Raw genomic sequence first — 14887 nt, 5'->3', positions numbered from 1 at the left:
AAATGAATTCATGTCCTCTGGGAAAAGTAATAAGCACTTACAATTGCTGAGCCATCCCCCTAACCCCATCACTTTTAATCAATACACCATCATCATGTTTCTTAAATATGAATAGCAACACCTATTTAACCAACATTTAAGTTTCTTTGGCTTCATAAATATACTTTAATTTATACACTTATTGATTTACATATTTTCCTGTGCTTGCAGGTTATTTTATTCTTAGCTTATTTTATTCAGGGTATGATTAAGGTGTTATGACCTTTCGTCTACCCATTTCTTACCATCAATACTTTCAGGATGGCAATCTTGATGTTCTGTTCTATACTTATTTTTATCTTTTGCATTTTCTGTCAAATTTGAGTTAATTACACAAGCTGATCAGTTTTAGATTTTTTTTGGTGAGGAAAATATTTCATAGATAGTGCTATAGGTATCTTAATTACTTTTCCTGTTGTTGCTAAAAGTACCTTGGTAAATGAAACTTAAGGGAGAATGAATTTATTTGGCTAAAATTCCAGGATGTGGTCTATTGAGGTAGGGAAGTCACAGTGATACTCACTTAAGGCAGCTGGTCACATTTCAGCCACTGTCAAAAAACAAAGGGCACTGAATGCCTGTACTCAGCTAGTTTTCTCTAGTCTCCTGGAAGATGCAACCACAGGAATTGGCGTCACCCATACCTAGAGCCAGCTTTTCTGCTTCAGCTAAACTAATCTTGATAATTCCTCACAGGCATGTGCAGAGGTTGACCCAATCTCAGTAATCCTTCACAGATGGGCCTGAAGGTTTGTTTCCTAGGTGATACAAGATCCTGCCCAGGTGACAATCAACACTAGCTCTCACCATGCCCTTCTATGAGAAATACCATCTGGTTCTTGTTTCCTTCTCCCTTTTTCTTACAGCCATTAAGAAATCAGAACTATCATTTCATTGGTTTCTTTTATTTTTAAGAGATGCAGGAGAATATTAATGCAGCCTTGGTTTCAGGAGTACTTTAATTTTTCATACAACATGCTTTAACTGCCCACTCTTTTAAAAAATGTGACATTAAGTAAGTCTGTCTCACATACCAAAGAAATATGGTACGGAACAATCAGGCTATCACATAAAACCAGTATTTCATGGTATAAAGAGTTGTTCCACATCAATATAGAAAGAATCCAATTGAAGATTAAAAGACCAAATTTAAATAAACATGTTTCTGAAGATTGCGTACACTATTCTGATTTGTTTTGGGTTACCTGGAACAAGGAGGGCTGCATTCAGTGAGAACTGCATTCTGTATTCCCATTAAGAACCAGAATGCAGCAGCCATTGTTTACTACCATCGAGTGAATAAACACTGGCTAGATGGCATGGTGGAAATGTGTTTAGTCAAATAATCATAACTCAATTTTGAGTACCTTCCATGGAAGTCATATTCCAAATCATTGTACGCAGCAACTTGTACACACTTGTGTTAACAGTTACTCTTTAATGATTCAGCCAACACATGTGGAAGACCTGGATTGGGTACTGAATTAGTCACTGGGAATGTACAATGAATTAACATACAGAAAATGCTGAATGCTGGAGATATAGTTTAGCCTGTAAGAGCTTATACTGCTCTTTGTGAGAACCCAAGTTTGGTTTCCATAACTCACTAGGGTGTTAGGAACTGCCTGTAACTCCAGCCACAGGGGAGATCTGATACCTAAGGTTTCTGCAGGTACAGGCACTCAGGTGCACACACCCACACACAGATGTACATACTTGTAACTCAAAGTAAAATAAATCTCTGAAAGACATAAATGTAACACATACCAAATTGTAGAATGGAAATCATAAAATACAGCCAAAGAAAACTGAAATCAGGAGACCTTTATCAGTTGCTGTGTCACTTCTCAAAAGTTATGTGCCCCCTTTACTGTGAGTTAGTATGAGCCAGTCACCATTGTCTTTTCTCGGACTTACTTTTAAAACCTAAGTGTAATAGGGAAGGCCACTAAACATTTTTTTAAATATGTGTGACAAGAAACTGAACTGAACCCAAGGAACCCAGTGACAGAGAGAGAGGAGTGATGAGCAAATTGGCAAAGAATGGGCTGGCAAAACCAGCAGAGACAGCTGATCTGAACAGGGGAGAGCTCTTGGACCCCAGACTGACAGTGGGGAGGTTAACATGGGACTGATCTGGACCCCCCAAATGTGAGTGTCAGCGAGAAGGTCTGGGCAACCTATGGGGCCCTGAGCTGTGGATCAGTGTCTATCCCTGGTATACAAACAGTCTTCATGTGCCTATAGCACAAAGAGGGATGCTCTCTCAGCCTGGACTCTTAGGGGAGTGCCTGGACCCTACCCAGAGTAAAATGACAGACTCTAGATATCCCCTATGTGGAAGGATTTGGCAATAGGGTGGGAGGGTGGGGGGGAAGGGGAGTGCGGGAGGAGGGGAGAGAGAGGGAACTGGGATTGACAAAAAAATAAAATAAAAAAAAAGAAACTAGAAGATAATACCTGTAACTCATTGGAGCTGTAATTTTGGTAGTTTATATTCTCACTCTAATAGACATAAAGTATCCCCCATCTTTCTTAGCACTCTTCAAAAGCATTTCTTACCCTGACGATGCATTTGAAGTCATTTTGGAAAGTATTCCTACTTCACTGTCAATGTGTCCACAGCTACTGATACGGAAACATACCTCTCCGTGCAGAGAACTCACATAGATGGCTAGAGGCTAAGCCTTTCTCTATTCCTGCTCTGCAGTTTACCCAACCCCTCTGCCCACCTCAGGTTTCCTTCACCTTAGGAATTATGCAAATGTGTGGTTCATTTTAATTTCTTTGAACATTAGGGCGTCTGCTGGGGCAGCAGACTGTTTTAGAAACCAGAGACACCCTGGGTACCAACAAAATGCATGTAGTTCAGTGGTGTCAGGGGACTGTCCCTCTGATAGTCACTTGTTCTGCTTGTGCTGCTCCCAGTCTTCACTGCCTATCTCCTCTCTTTTAGCCTCTCTAATCCTTAATCTCCTGACTTCGTGACAGCAGGTTGATGGGATGGGTCAGAGCTCTAATGGAAGCTTTGTGTACTGTTAACCTTGGCCAATCAGTCTGACCTGTTATTACCAAGTCTCACTCCTTGATGAAGAAAAAAATAACTGGGAAGTTGACATTTTTTGTTCTGTGTTTTAGCTGTTTTGGGTTGTTTAATGTTCCTGGTAAACCAAATACATATGCTTTTATGGCAGAGTTGGGTATATAGTTTTCTATGTATTCCACCAATCATACAGTCTTACTACACACCACTCTTATCCACTCATGAGGGCATAGCATTAGGTGACTGGTAGCCTGGCATCTTTAGGCAGATGTAGATTTCATTTGTGGAGAGCTCTAATTCACCACATGATAAGTATTTTAAATGTAGAACATCAATATAGTATTTCTCTCACTGGAAAGCATCAAGGATGGATGCAGCCAAAAGCACGTTATTCTTTACTGAATGATAGGTCTTTGGGGCTCACAAGAAATCGAGCACAAATTAGGGAACTCAAAGGAGAGAAATGTCTAAGGTACCCCATTTAATAACTCTGCTTGTGTATGCTTGAGGATCTTGACAAAATAGATTCCTTGTTTGGTAGACATGCCTGAATTCAGTAAGTAGTATCCCATTGTTTAGCAAACAAGAATGGCCTTATTCCACTGGGAATGGGATGCTGGAAGTGAACGACATCTCTTCCTTTTCTTTCAACTCAATTTTCACTTGACTCTTCTTCCACACAGGTTGCCAATTTGGCCTGTTCCATCTCTAACAATGAGGAAGGGGTGAAATTAGTCAGGATGGCAGCCACCCAGATTGACAGCCTATGTCCCCAGGTAAGTGCCCTTCACTTGACTTCCAAAGTCCCTTAGTATCCTAAGAGTCATGACTCTCAATACAAAACTGCTCTCTCTTTTCTCCTCTTCCTCCTTCTTTCTATCGCTCTCCCCCCCTCTCTCTCTCTCTGCCTGTCTCTCATTAGTACGGGTGTGTGTACGCCTCACCTGGTGCGCTATGGCATGCAGGTATGTGAGGCCAGAGGTCGACTTCTGCTATTCTCTACATTATTATTATTATCATGTATTTTTATCTAGTGTATCTTAGTAGATCTGAGTCTCATGGATGTTGCTAGGCTAACTGATCACTGTGCTTCAGAAATCCACGTTCTGCTGCACCCTGTCAGGCCAGGTTCTAGTTGTGTGCTTCTGCTCCCAGCTTTTTTTGTTTGATTTTTGTTTTTAAGCTGGAAATCACTTTACCCACTATGTAATCTCCTCAGCCACTTTCAGCTCCATTATTTTCTAATTGGGATATGTTAACTGTCAATCCAGTAAGGTTTCAAGCTGTACCTTTTTCAAAAAGAAATTCCAACCACTCAGTGTATTCAGGATTACAGAGGCAATTATCACCATTTCCACTCATATTGACTTCATTCTGCTTATTTGGGGTTGTGGTTTAAATGTTCTACATCTATTTACTTTATCTCAATAAGTAAATTATAGGTTTGCACATGCAGAAAGCAGGAGATATATTTTGCGCACATCTGTGCTAAGGAAATTAGACTTGTCCAGCAAATACTTTTTTGGAGTCTGAGGCTAATTACTACATCTTCAAAAGAAGCAGCAAAAAGTAATGGTGGCTTATAACTTCCTTTATCTTTCATGTTTCTGATTGGGTTGTGTACTGACAACTCATTTATCTGCAGTAATTTCAAGGTCTGGGGTTACAACCTGCTTTTACCTGCTACTCTCCCTTCTGAAGAATGTGATCATCATGTCCCTGTGTTTTCTAACCAACAGGTCATCAATGCTGCCCTCACTCTGGCTGCCCGGCCACAGAGCAAAGTTGCTCAGGACAACATGGATGTCTTCAAGGACCAGTGGGAAAAGCAGGTCAGAGTGTTGACTGAGGCTGTGGATGACATCACGTCAGTGGATGACTTCCTCTCTGTCTCAGGTAATAACCTGCAGGCCCCTTATCAGAGAGATGGAGGAAGCTAACAAGATAAGAAATGTGTCAGCAATGATAGGGGTCTGTTATTCAAGGCCTTTGAGTTTTCAATCATTCCAGCAAATGTGATTACAGCATCCTCTTGAAAATTCTTATATACAGACACTGAGTTAGGAACTTTCTGATGACGATCTCAGAACCTGAACAGATTGTAACAAAGAGACTTACAGTCCACTTTAGATTTTGAATTTTTTAGTAAGCAGGATGGATTTTCATCATATCTAAATTACCCATATACATGGATTCGTTAACTCACTTTACTTATTATGCCTTAAAATAGACAATCACTTATTCTGACATGGCTATGTGAAGAAATTCTAGTTGACTATATACTACAACCTGAAATTACCTGGGAAGAGAGTCTCCATAAAGGGTTGACTATATTCAGTTGTCCTGTGGGCATGTCTGTGGGGAATTGTCTTAAATTAATTGATGTGGGAATGCCCAACCCACTGTGGTTGGCATGATTCCTTATGATGTACTGTATAACAGTGGAAAACTTAAGTTGAACACAAGCAGTCAAGTCATTCATTTCCCTTTGTTCTTTTGGTTGGTGACTGTGACTAGTTTAATGAATTCCTGCCTTGACTTCCCCACAATGATGGGCTGTGACCTGGAGCTCTAATCTGAAATAAGTCCCTTCATTCCCAAGTTGCTCTTGTCAGGATATCTAATCATAACAACAGAAATGCAACCAGAATAGAAATTTTTGCAATTGAAAGTTGGTGATGAGACAGGTAGACTTACTAGCCTCATAATGAATCCAGTAAGTCACAGAGCTCTGCATATGTACTTGCGAAGATGTATAATGAATGCTGTGAAAGAACACAGAGGCACTAACCACTGTAATTGCAACTTTCTTCTCTATAAACATAACCAGGCAGGAGCAGGCTGGAAAATCCTGATGATAATGAAGTCATTCTGTGTTTCAATGGACTTCATCAGTGCCATTTCAAGATTTGCCTCCCTGCCAGCAAGTGGGCATTTTTGCCAAGGAGCTTTTTGACCAAACATGTTTAGCTTCAGTTTATCTGGAAGGGGCTCAATGGGGAGGAGGTCACGGAAAACATCATCCTTGATTATAAGGTGCTAAAGCAACCAAGTAATCCTTGAAAATTCTAATTGAACAGGTGTTGGTTCTTCCCACAGGTGTGTGGAACTCATACCCAGGAGCTCACACAGCACTTGTCACAACTTTACCTGCTTGGGTGGTGGGGGGTGGAGTGTGGGGTCTGAGTCTTGAGATAGGTAATCCTCTCACTACTGATGAGAGGCAAATCAGCAGGACCTGTGACTGCAGCTGTGGAGATGATACTGGCACAGGCTGCTGCGCTTGTGCTCGGGTATTTTCCCTTCTTGCAGACTTTCTGTTTCATGAAGAAACTGAATTCCCACTGCAGACCGTGTTAAAGGATTGTCTGGGAGCAGTGTAGTCTATAGATCTCTAGATCGAATGGGCAATCGAAAAGCCAAACTTGCAACGATAGAGAACAAGAAAAGGCAGATAGTAAAACAAGCTAACACATGCTCAGAGTCTATAATTTGCTTGGCTCTCTCCTGTTTTCTTTAACTCTTAACAAAATTCTATAAAGTAAGTATAAATATTTCCTAGTGTTCCTTTGAAATAAGGAAGTCATCGAGGGGGTAGACAACTCTAAGATGTCATTAAAATCCAGACTGTCCTCTTTTCAGAAAATATGCCTTTTCTCAATAAATTATTGAAGAATGGAAATTCTTTCTCTCTTATATGTTTTTCCACTTTTACCTCAACTCCTTTCTCCATATCTAGGATTGTCATTCAAATTTCAAATCTGTCACCTTCATAAGTTTGTCTTGATTTTCATTTCTGTTTTTTAAAAAAAGATCTATTCATTCATGTATTTTATGTATATGAGTGCTCTGTCTTCATGCACACCAGGAGCAGGAATCCGATCCCATTACAGATGGTTTTAAGCCATCATGTGGTTGCGGGAAATTGAACTCAGGATCCCTGGAAGAGCTGTCAAGTGCTCTTAACTGCTCAGCCATCTCTCCAGTCCCTTGATTTTCATCTCTTAAGTGCTTGGCTTTATGTGATATTTTTAAGTAGCTGTTTATTTAAAAGAGTCCCCTTTCTAGGGTTTGACTGATAAAAGAACAAAGTATGTTACCATCCCTGGAGCTTTGTTTATTGATGGTTGAGTCTTAACATTGTAAATGTCACTCTCCACACATCTCATCTAATGTGCTGAGAATTGTTGACAGTTAGAGAGCTATGTGCTAGAAAATGGAAAGGTAGCCAGTCACTAATGCTGGCTTTGGTTACTAGTTACTTTCTGTATTTGTTTTATTTTATTTTTGCTATGAATGACTCCAAGTAAGAGGCACGAGGCTTGCCACCCTGTCACAGCTCAAACACCACAATCCTGACACCTCCTGAGAAACTTCCTGTGAACTGCTTATATATTGGTGGGAAGTATTTATCCAAACACCCTTCCCAGAAAAGAATCATTTAAAACTCAAAAGTTCCCCCAACTTGTCCTTTTCTTCAAATATATGTCCAAAATGTTCTAAGGGTGAGAGAAGCAAGGCCTTGGCGGGGAGGGGTCTTATCTCAGTCTTTGTGAATAGCACAAGCTTTCCTTAATTTTCTTCCCCCGAGGCCTGCCTCTTTGCCACCTTTCTTCCTGCCATTCCTTTGTGCATCTCATTATTACTTCGAACAAGAAAAAGCTTTGGCTCCTGCTGATAACACCGTGCGGTCCAACCTGAGTGGTACAAAAGCTGCCGCATGCCACGACAGGAAAATGAACAGGCACTGTCAGAGAGCCAGGTTGGCAGAGCCTGCTGGAGCATGCCTGTGGAGTCTACAATCAGGCAGCAGGCACCTTTCCTTAGACGGAGCTTGACAAATACACACGACCCACTCTGTTTATGCTGATAGGCTTCGGACACAGCCAGATAGTTGGGGAAACTACTTCCCATCTCCTCTCCATTTTTATTGGTATATTGCAGGTTTAGCCTAGAAAATATTTCAGAATTATATCAATGGCATTTTTTGTATTTATTCTTAAGGGAGTATTCTGATAGGAAATTACATATAGAAAGCAATACACACACTCATGTATACACACTTATACGCAAACTCAAATACATATATTTAACATGCATACTCCTCACACACACACATACATATGCATACATTAATGCATACACACAAACACATACATACATGTATATATACATAGACGTACACTCACACATACATTTACATCTTTATTTTGAATGACTATAGTTTTTCCTCTTTCATTCCACCTGAACTGAACTCATAAATCTGAATGTATAATTTGTTTATACAGAATATCACAAATTTGGAGAGCAACTATGTTGGCCATTACCATCATAGGAGCATAAACAGTATTCTGTTGTGGCTTAGACTCATAAAAATGTGAAATGGTTATACTAGAACATTCCAACCTTTCTCACTGGGTGAAAAGTACCATTTTTAATAGTTCCCCGGAATGAATGCCTTGGCATTAACTGTGTGACAGTTTAATTCTTAGGTTTGGCTCACAAAATTGTGGAGAGCTAAGACTGGTAAAAAGCCATTAATCCCATAATGTTCAAGACTTTTGTTTTGTTTGTCTTTTCTTCCTCCTCCTCCTATTAAAAGCCTAAAACAAACAAACAAAACTCTAGGATTCTGAATTTTTTTGAAGGTATATTCATTCTGTAGCTTTTTTTGTAAGAATTTCAAAAGAAGCTTTGTGGTTCACAGATTTTTGTTTGTCGTTGGTTTTGCTTTGTTATGTAACAAAATTTCATGTTTTCTGAGAGATTAAAGTTGCAAAAATCCAAGAGAGTATGTCATACAACTTGTTGCAAACATATTTTCTGATGTTTACAAACCATGCTTGGCAATTGGTGCAGCAGCCATGGCACATGACACTTTTTCTTCACTAAGCCACCTGCAGAACACACATGCCTCATTAACTCTTTCAGCCCTGCTCCTTTCTACTCAGAAAAGTGTTTCTCAGCTTGCTTCAGGGGTTGTTTCTTTTCAAAATATTTTAGGACAAAAGTGCACAATAGATCTTGCCCCTACATGTGCATCTTGACCTACCACTCTTCTTGAGTACCTGTTGTGTGCATAATTTTGGCAGCAATTGAAATCCAAATCACTTGGGGCTTCTGCCTTCAAAGAATTCACCACCTTCATTGATATACAAGAGGCAGACGTGATTTCAAGCATACTGGTCTCTGGTGTAAGGATGCAGAGATTACAAGGAAGAAGACATCTAAGAACCCATGGAGAAACCAAGAGTTGTATTTTGAACAAAAGAGTCATGTCAACACGGGCAGTTGCATCTCCTTTTCAAACACATTGCTGTCACTTAGATTAGCAATACACAAGTATATGTGAAGACAGTCGGAATCTCAGTGGCTTCTCCACACATATGCCATCAATTAGTGTAACCACTGTTGTGAGCAAATTCTGACTAATTTTTAAATAACTGGCATTTTTTTGTGGTTGGAGGAAGGTTGAGAGCAGCTGAGCAAAGTAGCTTAACATTTTTAAACTGGTGAATCCATACTAGTGCCATGCACCTCTAATCCTACCAGTGATAAGCAGATCTCTGTAAGTGTAAGGCAAGCCTGGTCTACATAGTGAGTTACAGGACAGCCAGGGCTACATAGAGAGACTCTGTCTCAAAAAATGAAAAAACTGAAAATAAGTTACATAGTAAATGTGAAATTGGGTAGACTAAAGTAACTTTGTTACCTAATAAATTACCCCATCTTGCTCATTAAAAAAAAAAAGAAAGTTGTCATTAACAGAATTTTAAGCTAAGTTGCTTTCCTTCAAATGAGCAAAGATTTACTTATAACAGTATGATATTATTTATTCATGGATTTAATACATTAGCAGAAACTTCCCAGTCTGGAAAATAATTAAGATTATTGGTTTTAAAACCTTTGATAGCAATGTAATTTATTGGATCATAAATGGACTTTTTAGATATGTTTTTGTAAAATTTTTAGTTCCTGAGAGATTAACAACATAATTAACAGCCTTCACTGCTTTGCAGTCTGTTGCAAAATACCATCTTTTCCAATTGCACAGAAAAGCAACAGTGAGCCTGTTCTTACACAGCCATATCATTCGCAACAGTATGTAAGTGTGAACACATGCTTTACCCAGGAGTCCCTCCCAGAATTTCCCTTTCAGGGGCCAGGACACTATGTGATTTTCTCAAGGAATCCATCAAGGAGGCATAGGGTGTCAGCTTTCTGTATTTTAAACACTCTACACTTCATTTGAGTTAATCTTTTCCCAAGGTGTCTGTTCAAGTGAGTTTAAAGGATGCAGTCTGCATCCCAGGAAGGGATGGCTACCAAGAATTCCTTAATAAAAATAAAACCTTCCCACAGTTACGTTTTCATAACTTTGCTTCTCTGTTTCACTCAAGAATATATTAGCATTATAAAAGTTTGCTTTTGTTAAGTTTAAGAAAGCTTAATACTAGTCAGCCTTTATAGATACCTTTATTGTTTTTCCATTCTAACTTATACTTAAAATTAAAGAAACAAAAACATTAGAAATCAAAAACCGAGGGCAGGATGGCTCAGTAGGAGAGGCACTTGCTGTACAAGTCTGGTGACCTGAGTTTGACCCTTAGGACCCATATACAGGTGGAAAGAGAATGACTTCGCAGAGTTGTCATCTTCCGTACACACACACACACACACACACACACACACACACACACACACACACACACACACACACACTGTAGCTTGATTTCCCTCCCAGACACGCTACTAATAATACATTTAATAAACTGAAAAAGAAACAATGATTTCAGTGTGGAAATATGATATGAGATTGAAATTAATGTTGTTTGGTGAATACCAGATTATACCTAGCAGTTTTGGAAGTAGTCTTCTACTTCAGAACATACACCTATCTCCAAAGATTATTTTAGTTAATATTTTTCATGCAGTATAGTTTGAATATGTTCCTCTCACTGCCCCAGCTCTCCTACTTTCCTCCCACAAACTTAGGTACTCCCTCTTTTCATAAAAAAAGACAAAAATAAAAACAAAAAACAAATAAGACAAAAGATATCCAAACAAATGAAACAAATGTTCCATCTTCTTTACAAGCATAAAACATGGAGTCCATCTTATGTTGACCAACTACTTCTAGTCATGGAGCCTACCCTAGAATGTGGTTGATATGCCCAGTGGCACTCCCTTGGAGGAAACTGATTTTCCCTTTGCCAGCAGGTAGCAATAGCAAGTAGCTTCTTGGGGGCGTGTCCATTTCCTCTTTACAGTGCTGGATAGTGACTGACTCCACTTTGTGGAGGTCTTATGTGTGTTGCTGCCACAGACTCTGCATTTTCATGTGTGCTGAGTGCTTGGTTCAAAGGAAGTAGGAGAAATCTACAATGGTGCCTAGGATTTGCCAGATACTCTTTACAATTTGCCTCCTATAGGAACTTAGAAATCAGAAGTAGCCATAGAAATTTTGTAAATAGCTTATAATCTAACCCTTCTACTAGTCATTGAATTTAGTTGCCATAATTTTATAAGGTTAGCAGATTACTTAAGACAATAGGTAAGCTAGTTCTTTTGAAAGCATGAGTTCCTGTGTGTGTGTGTGTGTGTGTGTGTGTGTGTGTGTGTGTGTGTCTTAGTCTGCTCAGTGCTAGAACAGTATTTTAAATAAGGTTGCTTATCAACAATAGAAATCTGCTTCTCAATGCGTAGGAGACTGAAATCCAAGATGAATGTATTTCATAGACAACTGAATTCACTGAAGTTCCACACTGGCATGTCTCTTAGAAGGAAAATAATTCCATCAGCCCTCGCCAGTGGGTCACCTCCTAAAGTCCTTTTTTCTTAATATCGGAACTCAGACAATGTGATTATTTCATCCATGCCTGGAAGTACAGGCCAATGATCTCAGTTCTTAGGAGACTAAGGCAGAAAGTTCCTAAGTTTTAGATCTACCTTGGCCACAGTGTAAGTTCAAGACCATCACGATCAACTTAATGAAACCTTTTATCAAATTGAGAATTTGTTTGTGAATAAACGTTAGAAATGAGCACTTGCTGATCAATGGGTAATGCTCTAGGTTCAATCTTTAGTACCACAAATAAATAAATAAAAATTTAAAAGTGCAAAATGTCTTTAAACTATTTTGTGTATCTGCTTTCTACAGCCTCTATCAAACCTTATTTATTTACTTATTTATCTTGGATGTTTGTGTGTGTGAGCCAAGGTAAACTTGTGGGTTTTGGAGCACAAATTGCAGGAGTAAGTTCTCTCCTTACATCTTGAGGGTTTCAGATTTTGAACTAAGGTCATCATCAGGCTTGGTGAGAAGTTATTTAACCAGGCTGAGATGTATCTGTGACCCTTCTTAGTTTTAGTTGTAAATTAAAGCATAAGAATAATGAACTACTTAAATTTATGATTGACATTTCAATACATTGAGGCACGAGCATTCAGTTACTAATTATGGTTGTGTAAGTGTCTGTGTATAATCTTCAGCTTAAAGTTACTTACTTTGGAGCACTGAACTTTTGAGAATTTCTTTAGAATTGTGCTGTTAAAAACGCTCAAAAGACATAAGTACAATGTAACGTCAGACAGGGAAATGAAACAGTGCCCATTTGCTCTACTGTGAAGGTATGTGTTTCTGTACAGCAATACAGAGTCAGCTCCACTCCTGTTTGTTGAAATCCTACCGTGGTCCTTGAAATGAGAAAAGTATTGCACTGTAATCAGATGAAACACCACAAACTGAATTGTGTTTAATTCAGGGGAACTCTGTGAACTTTTCCCCTGAATCCATTTTCTTTGTAACCATGCCTTCCTTATAATATGACTTTAGAAGATATATCAACCAAATTGGGTTGTCCTACACTGTTTTATATATTGTTCCTCAATAAGAAGATGACTAAGTATTTTACATCTAAAACTTCAGGTCTTTTTATGTAGAGCTAATATTTCCAGGTCAGATTGGCTTTTTGTTGACTGTCATGACTCCTCACCTTCAGTCTTTTTTATGTGAACACATATGTACCTGAGATCATATGTGTACCATGAGTATCCAGGTGCTTGCAAAGGCCAGAAGCGGATGCTGGATATCCTGGAAAGAGAGTTACTGATGATTGTGATCCACTTAATGTAGGTGCTCTGAACTAAATATGAGCTAACTTCAAAAGTATCAACCAGACTTAACTGATGAGTAATCTCTCCGGCCCCTCTCATAACAACTCTTAAAAGACCCTCCCTGGGCAATAAGTTTCAGTCTTTCAAACAAAATAAGGGATTACATTTTCCTCAGTAGGTCTCAAACTATGGGGTTCCCCATATCAGCCATATTAGCATCCCTGGGAATTTCTTTGAAATTCACTTTCCTAGGTCTCACTCCAAAGCTACTCTCCTAGTTTGGTTTTCTATTCCTGTGACACAACAATAAGCTAAATACATCTTGGAGAAGAAAGGATTCATTTGGCTGCCAAATCCCGATTCTGGTCCATCCTTATGGGGAAGTCAGAGCAGGCATTGAAGGTAGGGGAACCTAGAGGCAGGAATCCACACAGAATGAATGAAGAAAGTTGCATGCTTGCTTGCTATGGCTTGCTGTCTGCTTTCTTATATAACCCAAGACCACCTGCCCAAAAGTTGCACTGCCCAAGGTAGGCTGGGTCCTTCCATATCAACAATCAGTCAAGAAAATGCTGCACAAAGTATTCACTGGCCATTCTAATGCAGACAATACCTCTGTTGAGGCTCTCTATACCCACTTGTGTAAGCAAAAATTAATCAGTACAGCTACTGAGTCAGCAGAAACTATCAAAATTTCACCAGAACATCTGTGTAATAAACCCTCTTGGTGGTACTCAGGTTTTACAACTACAATTGTATGTATAAGTGATTCCCTTTAAATATCATTTCATGTCATTAGTTATGTAGTTGGATCTGCAAAGTGAGTACTCGTGGGAACTGTTGAAATAGTTTTTCATTAGTCATTAGATTGTGAATGGTACAAGGTTTTACAAATGTGTGTGTGTCCTCTTCACAGAAAATCACATCTTGGAGGATGTGAACAAATGTGTGATTGCCCTCCAAGAAGGGGATGTGGATACATTGGACAGAACAGCTGGGGCCATACGGGGCCGGGCAGCCCGGGTCATTCACATCATCAATGCAGAGATGGAGAACTATGAAGCTGGGGTATATACTGAGAAGGTGCTGGAAGCCACAAAATTGCTTTCAGAAACAGGTAAGCATGGATGTTATACCTGCCCCAGATTTCAGTGGGCTATGATTGATTTCTATATCTGAACAGAGTAGTTACATTTTCTTCTACGGTCCTTAATGCTTCTAATTTTTATGTATCATGGGAGGTGTGTAAAATGTGAATGTTCTTTTTTCTTGAGTTGGGATTTGAATAATAGGAGAAAAACAATTTTATTACTTTTCGCGTGTATATATCAGTTTGTCATTTTCAAGTGTAATATTGTTTGATTCTCACAAGGATTTTATGAAATAAGCAGAGAAATTTTGATTTTTCCCAAATTACATATTGAAAGTAGATGTTTGAACCTGCTAAGAGAGAGAAATATGGTCTCAAAGCTAGAAAAAAGTTTAGATATTAAGAGAGGTTGGTTTAAGTGTGAATTTCTAAATCATATCTTCATCACTTTCTTGAAAGAATTGAACAGGAAGAACTTGGGATTACCAATAGGAGTTACAGAGGCTCTTCACAGCACTTCTCAACCTTCCTAATGCTGTGACCCTTTAATACAGTTCCTCATGTTGTGGTTACCCCAATAATAAAATCAGCTCATTGCT

At 39.1% G+C, this 14887-nt stretch overlaps 1 protein-coding gene across 4 annotated transcripts in view; it reads left to right on the top strand.

The window, feature by feature from the left end:
- The window catches only part of Ctnna2 (catenin alpha 2), a 1132589-nt gene that overhangs the window by 1019306 nt on the left and 98396 nt on the right, over positions 1 to 14887 (top strand). For all 4 annotated transcript variants that reach the window (XM_005078277.4, XM_005078278.4, XM_040738184.1 and 1 more), the window contains exons 10-12: positions 3766 to 3858; positions 4822 to 4978; positions 14115 to 14315. In XM_005078277.4, the coding sequence (XP_005078334.1) occupies positions 3766 to 3858; positions 4822 to 4978; positions 14115 to 14315 (451 nt within the window). The remainder of the gene's footprint in view (positions 1 to 3765; positions 3859 to 4821; positions 4979 to 14114; positions 14316 to 14887) is intronic.

The sequence above is a fragment of the Mesocricetus auratus genome, unplaced genomic scaffold (genome assembly GCF_017639785.1).
Source record: "Mesocricetus auratus isolate SY011 unplaced genomic scaffold, BCM_Maur_2.0 Super-Scaffold_100676, whole genome shotgun sequence".
NCBI lineage: Eukaryota > Metazoa > Chordata > Mammalia > Rodentia > Cricetidae > Mesocricetus > Mesocricetus auratus.
The sequence above is the reverse complement of the archived record's forward strand: the minus strand, read 5'-3'. Positions and strand labels throughout refer to the sequence as shown.